The following is a 15,110-nucleotide window of genomic DNA, read 5'->3' as shown; positions in this document are numbered from 1 at the left end:
TAAAGACTTTTCAGACAAACAAAAACTGAGGGAACTTGCTGCCAACAGACCTACCTTGGGAGAAATGTTAAAAGTAGCTGCAGAGAGAACGAAAAGGCTAGAGGTGAGAAACGCGAATATACATAAAGGAAGGCACAGCACTTGAGAAGGACTGAGCGAAGGAAGGTAAAACCTTGTTCTCACTCCTAACTGATTTCACAGATCAGTCTGTTCAAAACAGCGACAGCTACAACATACTCAACTGTATATGCTTGTCTGTGTTTACAGATGCTCATGTGAAAAGAATGACAGCAATGTCCCTAGTGCTATGGGAGGGAGGAATTAGAAATATTTTGTTATAAGGTACTTTGCTGCCAGGGAAGCAGTATAGTATCTGAAAGTGCACTTAGTTAGTTGTACAGTGCAAACTCTAGGACAGTCACTAGAGAAAAATTTGAAAAGTATAATTAATAAACTAAGACAGGAGAGAAAATGAAATCAGAAAATGTTCAGTTGAAACCGCAAAATGCAAAGAGTAGAAGACATAAATAGAAATAAAGAGCAAGGGCAGGTAGAAGGGTGGCTGCCTCGGAGTGGCGGGAGCAGGGAAGGGGCAGTTATGTTTACTGGGGACAGGGCCTCGGTTGGGGGGATGGAAAAGCTCTGGAGATGGACGGTGGTGATGGCTGCAGAACAGTGTGAATGTGCTTAATGCCATTGAACTGTACCCTTAAAGATGGTCAGTTTTACATTATGTGTATTTCACTACACACTTAAAAATGGTTCAAATGGTCAATTTTATGTAATGTATATTTTACTACAAAATATACAATAATTGTGTGTCTATGTTTGCAGGTGGGGCGGCCTTGACAAGTTGATTTTAAATTTACATGGAAATGCCTGGTGTCAAGAATAGTTCAAAACTTAAAGAACAGGTGGGAGGACTCTCTCAGACATCAAGACTTACCTAAACCTGCAGTAACTAAAACAGTGTGATAAGGAGAGACAGTAAGACCAACAGTCCAGAAACAACCACACACACAGACCCTTGAGCTATGTCAGATTACACCGTATTTTTAATAACTAGCTCTCAGACAACTGGATATCCATATATGTATGTGAAATATCGAACTGTAAACTCCTTAAATGGACCCCCATTTTACAGAATCAATTCAGGTGGATTAAATACTCAAATGTGAAAGGCCAAACTATAAAGCTTTCAGGAGATAATATAAATATTTATATGATTTTGGGCTAGGGAAGAAGTTCTTTTAAAATATGCAAAACACCACCATAAAAGATAAGAACGTTAGTCCTGTGGAAAATAAGCCACAAACAAGAGGACAGTCCAAACACATAACATTAGTGAAGAGCTCATTCGCCCATACCATGCCTCCAGGTGGGAGCTGTGAGGGGACATAAAGAAGTCCTCCCTGCATATGGAAGGTGGGGAGGCGACACCCTCACAGGAAAATGACATGAAAGGTAATTCATGAGAGTGAAAATCCAGCTGGAGGTAAAAATACAGGTATTTAACCTCACTGGCAAGGAGAGAAATATAAATTAAAACTACGAGACATATTTATAAACTGATCAATTTGGCTAAAATTTAAGAGTCTATCAGTACAAAATATTTATAAATATGTGGGAGGGACAACAGGAACTCCAATACGCTGTTGGTGGGAGTATAAATTGACACCATCATTACTTTGGAAATGATTTTGCACTATCCAACAAAATTGAAGATAGGCATATCCTATGATCCAGCTAATCTACTTCTAGGTAGACACCATAAAGAAATTCATGCTCATATAAACCAGAATGTAAAAAATGTTTTAGAAGTGTGGTCTGTAATAGTCCTAAACTAAAAAGAGAACAAAAAACAACTGTCTATTAATAGTAAAATGGATAAATTAATATATTTATAGGATGAAATGAAGGTGAGTGAAATGTACATATACATGTTATAAAGTGATTAATTTCACCAAAAAAAGCTGTTACTAAAAGAGGTATGACAAAATAAAACATGCAATTCAAAAAAAGGGAAGAGAAAACCATACTGTTTTGCAGTGCATGCATAGGTGGTAAAACTTAAGAGAAAGGAAATGAAATGATTATCATAAGCCAGGATAGTGATTACTTCCGGTCAGGAAAAAAAGATTATAATCTAGAAGGGGACAGAGTAGTTTCTAGGGTGCTAGTACTGTTCTATTTCTTGAACTAGATGGTTCCAGAAATGTATGTCATATACTTTTCTGAATACATGTTATACTTTACACTTAAAGCAGGGAGTGGTAGTAAGGATAAGTACCACTCCATACAGATAAACACAGCTAGAGAAAAATCAGTATGCTGATGGGTTCATAACCAAGAACCTTAAAGGGGGGTTCAGGCTGCCAGGCAACCGTATTACAATCCCCTAGTCCACTGGCCTGCCCACTCTCCCAGAGTAAAACATCTTATCTTAGTGTCCTTAAATCTCCAGTATCTCCTGTCCTATCCTCACCCTCAGTTGATGGTTGTGTTTCCTACTTCACTGAGAAAAATGGAAGAACACTTCCACAGACTTGCCACCATCTAACAGGGTTTTGCACCCACATATTTTACCTTCCCTTAGCTCAGTTCTCCATCTAAGGCCAATCCACCTATTTGTGCACCATATCTCATCCCTTCTTCCCTTCTCAAAGACATAACTATAGCCACTCTCCCATCTGTCACCTGCATCACCAATTTCCATCAGCAAACATGCTGTTATTACTTGATCCAACTTCCCCCTGCAGCTACTACCCCATTTCTTTGCTCCTCTTTGTAGTCAATTTTCTTGAAAAAGTTGTCTGTAGTCATTCTCCAATCCCTCTCCTTCCATTTCCTCTTAAACCCACCAAAATTAGGTTTTTGGCCTGACCACTGTCAAAACTGCTCATCAATATAATAAACTCTAATGGTCAATTGTCATAATTGTCCCATGTTCTGTATCTATCAGGAGCATGTGACACAGGTTATCACTCCTTGCTCCTTGATAAGCTTGCATCACTTGGCTTCTGGTAAACTACTCTCTCCTGCTTTCCCCTGTATAACTGGTCACGCCTCCTCAGCTTCCACTGCGGATTTCTCCTTACTTCATGTTGGAATATCCCAATACATGTTTGGTATTCTTCTGTCCATCTTTTCTCGTTCTCTTGGCAATCTCATCTAGTCTCATGATATAAACACATCTTTATACCAATATTTCCAGTTCAGACCCCTCTCTTAAACTCATTTATAATGTCTAGTAGACATCAGAAATTCCACATATCCAAAACGAATTTTGTACATTTTCCCCAAAAACCTGCTCTACCATTTATTAAACACCTCTATTTCTCTTTAGGGCAATGCCATTCTTCCTGTTGCTGAGACAAAAACTCTGGAGTCACCCTTGTTTCCTCTCCCCACATCAGTAAACCCAGAGTATTCCATCTTCTAAATATATCCAGAATTTAAGACTTCTTCACCTCCTCCACTGCTACCCCATAGTCCAAGCCACACTCGGATCTCACTTGGATTACTGCAGGAGCCTCCTACCTGGTCTCTCTGCATATACCCTCGAACCCTCTACAGCACACCTATTCTTTTTTTCTTTTTTTTTATCTTTATTGTTGAAAGTATCACCAATGTCCCTTTTCCCCCCACCTCTACACCTGTTCTTAACATAGCAGCAGAAAGGTCCAGTTTAGACCTTATCTTTCCTCCGTTCCAAATCCTTCACTGGTTACTCATCTTACTCAGAGGAAAAGCCAACTACGCATGCCCTTTTTAGCCCAGGACAATATCAACACCATTTCTTAAAACTTTTTCCCCCTGAGTTTAGAAAACACAAAAATAAACACATAAAATGGAGCCTAAAAAGTGATTCCTAAAGCCAGTCCTCAAACTACTTCTGGTCTGTGAATAGCTTTTATTTAATTCTCACTGTGTGATAACAGTGCAGTGCATTTTTATAGATGTCCCTTTTTCTTTTAACGTGTTTTTTCCTATTTTTGTTGTTGTTAAATTTTGTATTTTTCATAAAATAATGGTTATTGTAAATGGTAGGTTTTTAAACATTTTATTACTTGGAAAATAAAAATCTGGCAGAACTAAGTGTTAATGACTTTTCTATTTCTTTCTACTCTCTATACATTTTCTTGCTGAATTAAAAAAAGGAACATTTTTACTGGTATATGAAATTGAAAAGCTGGGAACTGCTAGCCAAAAGGATTTAACAAGCATGTACCTGCACTAAAAGCTCACTAAAGCATAGGTAGGAGAAATTATATTGGTTAGAGTATTAGACCCACACCCCTCTCCAGCTCTGTCAGTACTGGCTGTGTGACATTAGTTTTTGCCTCTCTGACCCTCTAGTGCTTCACCTATAATACCCTTTACAGTTTCCATTTCATAGAAATGTGAAAATTAAATGAGATGATGTATTTAAAACATAATGACACCCAATAGCTACCTATGAGTTTAGTTAATGCAGTGTTAATGCAATGGTGTGTGCTGGGAGAGAATGAGAAGGTCCATGGGAACAGACCACCCAAGCACAGAGGATTTTATCCACTGATGTTTTAGAACTACTAGCACATGGTAAAAAGCATTTGGTCAGTTTCATTACTGTTTTTAAATTCTCTGCAGACAATGTACCCTACCTGCCTTCATGAGGATACACCAGAGCAAACGAACATTTCCCACATCCACTCATTATTAACTGAGTGTTAGGCACAGTGCATGGCAAGGACTCAAAAGGTAGTATTAAGAGTCTGGTCACCATGTGTTCTTACATAAACTAAGGGTAATTATTTAGAAAATAAAAATATTTACTTACCTTTTTTGAATTTATGTATAGGAAGTTTCTTAAGTTGATCTTTATGAAGTCTGTTTCTTCTGGCTCTATGTCTATCCTGGAAAAATTTTGTGATCTAAAAATAAAAGGGGAAAAGAATCAGATACTAAACATGCAAATAGAAAATGGCCATTAAAATAACCAATATCTTTTTAAGTTTCTGGATAGCTGCTGAAAATCAATTCAATTTACTTAAATCCTAATGGTGCTATTAATGAAAGCATTAAACTACATTAGTGATTAATTACCCCACTAAATTATCCTTTGAATTTTTATTCATTGACTTAAATTATCTTTAATTTACTCTGACAAAACATTATAAATAACACGTATGTTTGAAAAAATACAAATGGTAAACTACAGGTTATAAAGAAGATCAAGAAGAATGGGAGGGTTGAAATCCCTGTAAGTTATAAACTAAAAAAGTGTTCCAGCACACACTTGTTGGTCACTGCACTTTCAGTTCTAGCAGAAGAATACGGAACACCTCTACTACAAATATTCAGAAGTGCTACATAACATACAAAAGATTTTTAACTATAAATTACTATGCTTGCAAGAATAAAAAGGAAGTCCACAGGGCTAGGACCAAATGCCAAAAACAACATCCATAAAAGGAAATTCTGACAAATTTAACTACATCAATGTTAAGGACTTCTGTCCTCAAATAACGCTGTTAAAAGATAAAGACAAGTTACAGACTGGGAAAAAATATTTGGAAGCTGCATTATCTGATAAGGGATTTGTATCCAGAATATAAAAAGAACTCAAAACTCAATAACAAGAAAACCAACAACCCAATAGAAAAAAATGAGCAAAATACTTGAATAAACACTTCACCACAGAAGAGCTAAGGATGGCAAATAATCACTTGAAGAGATGCTCAACAAATAAGTCAACAGAAAACTAAAATTCAAATCACAACTACTACTACTATACACCTATTAGAATGGCTAAAATTAGAAAGACTGACTATACCAAGTATTGGCAAGGAATCAGAGAAACTCACACTCTGGTACACTAACAGTAGGACTGAAAACGGTACCACCACATTGAAAAACAGTTTGGGGGTTTCTTATAAATTTAAACACATTTACCATATGACCCAATCATCCCACACCTACTTGTATTTACCCAAATCTGTGGTTGCCTAGAGTTGGGGGTAAGTGGGACATGAAGGAGAAACTGAAAGGGGTTAGAGGGAGGGATTGCCAAGGAGCATGAGAAAATTTTTTGAGCGGACCGATATTTCATTATCTTGATTGTGGTGATAGCGTCACATATATACATATGTCAAAACATGCCAAATTGTACAATTTAAATTTAACCGTACATCAATAAAAGCTTTTAGAAAAAAAACTGACAGTGACCACTAGAAGAATAACAATATAATGTAAGCTTTCAAACCAGTAGCAGAAACAGACAAGAGAAAGCGGGAGAGAGAAAAAGGGCGAAATTAGTCCAATAATATATATAATCACAAAAATGTAAGTAGATTAAATTAATTTTATTTTTTTTTAAGTGCATATTAAAGAAAAAACTTCAACCATATGCTATCAACAACTCATTAAGACAAAAATAAAGGTAAAAAGCAAAGGGATAAATATAGACCATGATAACACCAAGGAAAGGAAAAGGTAGTAATCAAGTAAAATAGAATTTAAGACAAAAGTCTTTAGGAGACATTCATGACAATGATAACAAGGACATTTCATCTAGAAAATGACAAAATTATAAGAGAAATACACAAATTCACAAGCTCAGTAATTTACAGCTCAAGAAGACAAAAAATTTAAAGACCACAGACCTACGCTGCCCAATATGGTAGCCATCGGCATACGTGCTCTGAGCACTTGAAATGCAGCTGGTCTCAACTGAGACTCGCTATAAAAGCATAAAACACACACTGGATCGCAAAGACTACAAAAAGAATGTAAAACATTTTATAATTATTTCTATTAATGGAGTGGTAAAATACATTTTAGCTTTATTAGGTTAAATAAAGATAGTATTTAAATTAATCTCACTTGTTTCTTTTTATTTGTTTAATTTGGCTAGCAGAAAATTTTTAATTATATTAAATGACTTGGGGTGGTGAACATACAATATAATAAACAGATAACATATTATAGAACTGTACACCTGAAACCTATAATTATTTTAACCAATGTGACCCCAATAAACTAAAAAAAGAAGAGATGATAGATGACAGATAGATAGATTGATGATAGATAGATAGATAGATAGATAGATAGATAGATAGATAGATAGATAGATAGATAGATAGATAGACAGATGATAGATAGATGATAAATAATAAACTCCAGCTCCATCGTTGTGGAACCACAGGCAAATTGCTTAATCCCTTTGAAACTCAGTTCCTCACCTGTGAATTAAGGACAATGATCCACACTTATTGGGATGACATGAAGTAACATATGGCCCCGGCTGGGTGGCTCAGCGGGCTGGAGTGTCACCCCATACCCCCAAAAGTTGCAGGTTTGACTCCAGGTCATGGCACATACCTAGGCTGCAGATTCAATCCCTGGCAGGGGTGCATACAGAAGGCAACCAATCAATCAGTGTTTCTCTCTCTCTCCCTTCCTCTCTCTCTAAAATTGATGAAAACATAGATGAGGGTGAGGATTAAAAAATAAAATTTAAAAAATGAGAAAACATATGTATGTTATTGGTTACATAAAAATGTACAATTAGTGTTAGTTTTCTGCCAAAAAAATAACTATAATAAATGTCTCACAATATTGTTCTATTGCCTAGCACTGCTTTAGAAAATAGAAGAGTCCAAAAAGCTATAGATTACTGTGATGATGAGACAATTCTGTGAGTATACTAAAAACCACCGAACTGTACACTTTTATGTTATGTAAATTATACAGGTTATTTATTATTTATCTTCACTTTTTTTTTAGTTTATTGGGGTGACACTGGTTAACATAATTATACGTTTCAGGTGTACAGTTCTAGAATATGTTATCTGTGTATTAATACAAGAATAAACTCACAACTGTAAGCCTACTTTTGCCCCACCCTCTATTTTAATAAAGCTGTTTTAAACATAGTGAAAAAAAGACTAGACAAAACAAATGCACAAGCTCAAACAAAAGAACACATATGGAACTTTGCATACTACACTTCTTTGTTTACACAGGTGGGGAATGTTTATGAGATGTAACCAAAGAGCAAGTCTTTTTCTTTTAATTTTTTAAAATTGATTTTTAGAGGGAGGAGGAGAGAAATATTGACATAAGAACGAAACATCTATTCGCTGCCTCCAGCGTGTCCCCACTGGGGATCGAGGCCGCAACCTGGGCATACCAAATAATCCATAACATACCATGTTTTCTGACCACAATGCAATTGAATTAGAAATCAACTGTGTGTGTGTGTGGGGGGGGGGGGACGGGGGGAGATATAGGAATAAATATGTATTTTGAACATTTAAAATAGTTCATAAGTCAGAGAAGACGTCATAACGGATATTTGAGTTTCTGAGGGGTCCTTAAAATTAGCATGCCTGTTCGCCAACTGTATTCTAAATAATTTGAGAAATAAGATGATGAACTGACAGATGAAGACAAGGGGAACGCCTAACTCATTGGAGGAAGAGAGCACTTCTTATTGAACCACAGAATTAGATTGCCTTACCCACCCAGATATAGACAAAGACAACTCTGGAATGAAGCAGGCCTTCCCTTCACCCTCCCCCAGTATTGCAGAACCAGTTCCCGTGGAGTTGAAGACAGGCTGGTCGCAAGAGAAAGGTGGAGTTGAGTCAAGCATGCCCTAATTTACTCTTTCCAAATGTAGTACACAGATAAGATATTTCATCTTCCCTAAGACCAAATGAGTGAAAGAGTAGAGAAGGGCCAGGAGTTACAGTCACTGAGGCCCCCTTCACATAGATGGAGACATCAAGAGTCATAAAGAAACATACAAAACAATGGAAAAAATTTTAGCAAATCAATAAAAATAAAAATATTCCTTATCAAAATGTATGAGTTATAGCTAAAATGATTGTTAAAAGAGAAACTTATAACCTAAATGCACATATTAGCAAGAAAAATAATTTAATAAGTGTTCAGCTCAACAAGCTAGAAAAAGAAAAGCAATATATCTAAACAGAATACAAGAAACAAATAATGATGCTAACAGCAGACATTCAAGAGATAAATAAAAACTGGAATGTAAGCTGTTTGACATCAGGGGGTTTTAACTATTTTGTTCAATGATGAATCTTCAGACCCTAGACTAGTGCCTAGTTCATCCTAGGTGCAAAATAAATACTTGTTGCATGAAAGGGGAAAAAACAACCAACACCTCAAAGTCTACCTCTTTGAAAGGCAAAACAGATAAACTGACAACACTGTGCAAGGCACAGAGGGATATGAAGAGAACTCATTCCACATATAGTAGAAATTCTCTTTAAGTTGTTAATGAATATATAAATATTATAAATCACTTCTGACCCTATAGGTGATAACAGACAAAATAGATAATTTCTTAGAAATATAATTTAGGATGAAGAAGCAGACAACCATCTGAATGTTCAGGTAATTATGAAAAAAGGTCAGTAGGCTCTAGATGATTTTATAGACAACCTTCACCAAAATGTGAAGTAACATATAATTCCAATTTCAGAAAAAATTATTTTAGAAAATGGAAAATAAGGGTAAACTTCAATTTTATGGGGCTAGTTTTATGTCCAATTGTTTTTATGTTATTTAAAACACAGTAAAATATACATAAAATTTACTATGTTATCCATTTTACGGGCACTAAGTATACTCAAATTATTGTGCTTCCATCACCACTATCCATTCATAAAATTATTTTCATCTTGCAAAACTGAAACTCTGTACCCATTAAACAGTAATTCCCCATCCTCTTCCTATAGCCCCCAGCAACTACCATTCTACTTTCAGTCTCTGAATCTGCTGCTCTAGGTACCACATATAAATAGAATCATACAATATCTGTCCTTTTGTGACTGGCTTATTCACTCAGCATAATGCCTCAAAGGTTCATCCATGTCGTAGCATGTGTCAGAACTTCCTTCCTTTTTAAGGTTGAATAATATTCCATTGTATGTATATACCACATTTTGTTTGTTTACCCATCAATGAACAACTGAGTTGCCTACTGCAAATAGTGCTGCTATGAACATAGTTTCAACTCTCTACTTCCAATTCTTTTGGGTACTTATCCGAAAATGGAACTGCCGGATCATACGGTATTATGTGTAAATTTTTGAAGAACTGCCGTAGTGGCTGCTCCATTTAACATTCCTACTAACAGCACTCAAGGGATTGTCTAGTTCAGATGCCAAGATTCTTCTAGTTCCGTAAAACTAAAACTTTCTCTTATCTAGACATTCAGATGTTTTATTTAGGATTTTTGCATCTATGTACAAATGTAAAACTGACTGACCCATATTAGAAATCTGAATAATCTAAATGCAAAGACAAAATTTACACATCAATGAAATGCACAAAACTTAAGTATACAATTTGGTGAATCAGGCATTAGTACAACCCAAACCTATCCCAAGATTCAGAACACAACTCATACCCCAGAAATCTCCCTCATACCCGCCCCAGTAAATCCCCTCCCTTGCCCCCCAGTAGCAATCACTGTTCTGATTTTTCTACCCAAATTATCTTCTCTTTTCCAGAATCAGTTACATGAATGGACTCACACAATATATACTTTTTAAGGTAAGGCTTCTCTTACTCAATACAATGTTTTTTAGAGCCATTTATACTATTTTTTTTTGAAGTATTTAAAATAAATTTACCTACCATGAAAATGACTATCAAGATGAGACAGATGCCCACTATGATAAGGAAGGGAATTAGGTAGTATTCCAGAGGAAGACTAAATTCTGGAACTAAGATAATGTGGGCCCTGGAAGAAACAAGAATTAATAAATGAGAAATATTAAGATTTGCCAAATTATGATGGTGATCAAAACTAAAGAAGACATTTTTTTAAAAAGCATTTAAACATTACAATTCAATCCACTAGATATCTCATTTTCTAATATATAATTTTCAGTAACTTAAGGGATAATTTTTCTACCTTTAAATCTATTTCACATATTTGCCAAAATAACTTAATATAATTAAAAGAAGCTTTTAGACTGGGTAGGGGAAATCAGCTAATCAATACTTACTGTGTCCATCCTGGAAATATGTTATTTACTGAATTTAGTAACCTGGGCAAAAGTATGCATATTTTACATGCAAAATCAGCACTAACATAATGGCAATACCTTGGGTAGTGTGTCAACCACAAACCCCACCCCAACCAAATTACTGTTCACCAGTTCCTCCTATGGAAAAACTCTGAAGCCATCAAGGTGAAAACACACTCTCCTCCCTACATGCTTTCATGAACTTGTTATATCAGAGACAAAGGACACAGCCCCTGCACTGTCATTATCTGTGAGGTATGCAGTGGAAAAGTGGTGAGGAATTCACAGGAGGTGCAGCTTCCTCTCTGTTCTCCATCTTCTCCACTGCTTAACTGGAAAAAAAACCACTACAAAAATATGTATGTTGTCAGAGGAGGGGCAGAGAACACTACATGCCTTATTCCCCTTTGTTATCAAAATGTTATTAGTTACTGTAATATTACTATTATAAAATTAACAGGTACTCATGAAATGAAACTGATCAGAGTAGCATACTATTGTGTTGTGTGAGCAAATTTTGCACAGCAACAAAATCCTGCATTAGAAAGTATCCTCAGCGTAGGGAAGGGTCTGTATACTGGTCAGTACTATGACTGATTTCTCCACTGTGCTCCTGTGGTAGTCGGGGTAGCAAAGCAAGGTACTTCATAACTCAAGGATTAAATGCAAAAGAAAAATTCTCAACTTTATAAAAGAAAATAAAAAATAGGTTGACTCCTTCCCCCATATAGAGATGCTTAGGACACCACACTACTTAAGAAAAATTACATGAAAGCAAATTATTTCTATTCCAAAGAGATTTTTAAGTCTTTATGCTATTATTTACTATACTCACATTCAAGGAACTCTATCAAGCTTCACCAGAAACAAAAACAAATAAAAGAGATAATACCAGGAATTTCCCCCCAATAACTTAAATACTCTCCAAAAACTGCTTCGATTGCTAGAATAAAAATGGCTTTTTATTCAATCACTTTCTAGCAGAATATGGATGACAAAATAATTACATAAAATACTGACGTGACTGATGTATAAGTAATGTGAAAAAGAGAAAAGCAGGGCCTGAGTTGCTCCACTGGGTACCATCTCTTTCTCATGAAGCCAGCTCTGTAAGTAATGTCCTAGTTCTTGGCATAAGCCCTCTCGACCATGGGAGCCAGGGCTGAGATGGTACAAGAGCCTGTCCATGAGGTGCTCATCCTCGGCACACCTCCCTGCCTCACCCCCACCAACCTGATAGAAATTAACAGTGTGAGGGGTCAGAAACCAGACTACTGCACATCCTAAAATCAGCCCATCACAGCATCTAAATATCTCAGCAATAGCGAAGCTTACATCTCTTATGTTCTGTTCTTTCTTCTTTAATGTTAATGACTTCCTAAGGTACATGTGGCCTGAATGCGATAAAAAAACACTGTCCTTATAAAACAAGTCACAGGGTTGCTCAGAAATGAATGGAACTGCTAGGTGAGAAGTAAGCTAAAAGAACAAAGTAGGAAGACCCAGTGAACTAGAAATTAAGAGGCTTTATTGGAAACTTCCCGTGTGTGTGTAACTACAGAAACAGAATGGATTCTAGAATTTTCCAGTGTTAGGATTCATAGGCCTGTGTTCTAAATCCAATGTTCTGTAATATGTCCTATTAGTGGTTGCCTGTTATATCTCAGACCATTTAGCTTACTTTCAAGATATAGTGTGAGGATTTTTAAAAGGTCTATAATTGATAGAAAGTTTTAAGCATCTTAAATCAAAAACCAAATGCACATTCAAGATACGCTTTTTCTTAATGAAACTAAGAGTGGTGGGGGGGTGACAGTGATGGTGATACCCGACGGAAAACTACGAGAGTATCAGCCCTCCAGCTTTATTTCTATTTCCTCTGTCTGTCAGGCTCCCACTGCTGAGCCTGTAGATTCATCCCTGCCCCATTCATCCCAGATCAATCTGTAATTGAAAAAAGAGATATTTAAACAGCTTTAGTATCTTACTACATGAGTCCATAAACAACATACTCCCTGAGCTCTGCAGCTGAGATTTGCTCACTGAAGCAGAGTCCTATGCAACCCAAGAAATAAACTAGTTGTCTTATTTTCCTTTACATGAGTTCCCAGCCTAATTTCAAACCAGGTGTCTTGGCCTAAACTTTATAACAATAATCACTCTAATTTCCCAATTCCTCTGCTGACGCACGACATATTGCCTGTTGTCTGTTTTCATATCCACCCCTACCACCTTGGATCAAATAGCAACAGCCAACCAAACTACTGAGCCCCAATGGATGTACACCCATACACCAAAGCCTTCCTTCCTATAAACCAACTTTCCAGCTGCTGGGCACCCTCACTACTGCAGATGACTACCTGCCTGAACTTGCCCCTCAGACAAACCTCACAACTGCCTCACCAACATGCTCCATTCCCTACAGGCAGGCCCACTGCTCAGCCGTGTCCCCACTTGTGGCACACTGTTCTGCTGCCAGCACAGTGCTGTGTCTTGCTGGAGAATCCTGAAGTAACACAATAGCAATTTAATTTCACCAGCATTTACTGAATGTGCTATGCATTTACTATGCTTGGTGCTAGGGACAAAATATGAAAAAAATAGAGTCCCTAAACATGAGAAAGGAGATGGAGAGTTTAGAGTAGAAAGGAGCAGGGTTCTTTATTTTAATCCCCTCATTTTCAAAAGAGAAAATAGGTCCACGAAGATTAAATGACTCCCTAAAGGCCATATCCCCAGCAATATCTCCAGTACAGCATGCTACTCAATGTGATCAAAAACAATTCTCTCCTCTGCCCACAACTGTCAAAAGTTGTGTGTCATCCAATATGTTATCTCTTACTAAAAAGTTACTAAATGCTTTTAGAATTCAATTTTTAAAAAGACCAAAATAAACAAAGGACATCAAAGAGTCTATAAAAATGTTCTCTATGAATAAAGAAATGCTAATTTAACCAATGAATTTTCTTCTCATAATGATAAATAATAAAGATAATATATACTATTAGCAGGAGTTGAAGAAAACATTGGCTTTCCTAAAATGTTGGTGGAAACATAACTGGTTCACATTTTGTGGAGGGCAGTTAAGATAATTATTTACTAAATTGTTATACTACAGCAATTCCACTTGCAGGTGCTTTTGATAAAGGAACACTTGTACAATTGCACATGATGTATGATCAAGGATATTGTCATAGCACTCTCTGAAATATACAAAATTGGGAGAAGGGATTAAGAGCTAACATTTATGGACCATTTACTTTGTACCAGGTATTCCTTAGGAATTTGACTAGTGTGTTTAATTCTCCTAGCAATGCTGTATCATTTTTAAAGAGGAGGGAGGCTAAGGCCCAGATATGATAAATTCTTGTTGAAGGTTACACAGATAAGAAGCGATGGAAGCCAGGATTAGAATCCACAAAAGTCTGACTCCAGAGCCTATTCTTACAACTAATGGGTTTTCCTGGTTAAATAAGTAAAGGTACATCTAAACCAAGGGCTACTATACTATTCTTTTTAATAGTTAAAAAGAATTAAGTACAATAAAACACTGATAATTTCTTAATGTGGTAAAAAGCCAGAATCTTACTTAAAGAAGAAACAAGAAGTTTCTCTAAAGTGAGGAACAAGACAAAGGTGCCTACTATCTCCACTACTATTTAACATGATGTCAAAAGTACTAGCCAATATGGTTAAATTGGCAATGGAAAAGTTACCAACAGTAAGAGAACTTAGTCAACTTATAGGTTATAAAATCAACATACAAAAATAAGCTTTGAGCCCAGTCAGGCGTAGCTCAGAGGTTGAGCATCAACCTGTGATCCAGGAGATCAAGGTTCGATTCTCGGTCAGGAAACATGTCTGGGTTGCAGGCTTGATCCCCAACAGGGGGTATAGCACAGGAGGCAGCCGGTCAATGACTCTCTCACCACTGATGTTTCTATCTCTCTCTCTTCCTTCCTCTCTCTGAAATCAATAAAGATATATTTAAAAAATAATAATAATAAGCTTTGATATATACAAATAAAACCTGGTTAGATAATAATGAAAGCACAT

General features: G+C 36.4%; 1 protein-coding gene across 3 annotated transcripts in view; it reads right to left on the bottom strand.

Annotated features, from left to right (window-relative positions):
- RNF13 (ring finger protein 13) overlaps positions 1-15,110 on the bottom strand; it is a 111,269-nt gene that overhangs the window by 11,405 nt on the left and 84,754 nt on the right. For all 3 annotated transcript variants that reach the window (XM_087818082.1, XM_016221614.2, XM_087818083.1), the window contains 2 exons: positions 10,660-10,765; positions 4,823-4,916 (listed from right to left, as the gene is read on the bottom strand). In XM_087818082.1, coding sequence (XP_087674208.1) covers positions 4,823-4,916; positions 10,660-10,765 — 200 coding nt within the window. The remainder of the gene's footprint in view (positions 1-4,822; positions 4,917-10,659; positions 10,766-15,110) is intronic.

Source organism: Miniopterus natalensis, chromosome 6, assembly GCF_054644295.1.
Source record: "Miniopterus natalensis isolate mMinNat1 chromosome 6, mMinNat1.hap1, whole genome shotgun sequence".
NCBI lineage: Eukaryota > Metazoa > Chordata > Mammalia > Chiroptera > Miniopteridae > Miniopterus > Miniopterus natalensis.
Note: the sequence above shows the minus strand (reverse complement) of the source record. Positions and strands in the feature narration are given on the sequence as shown.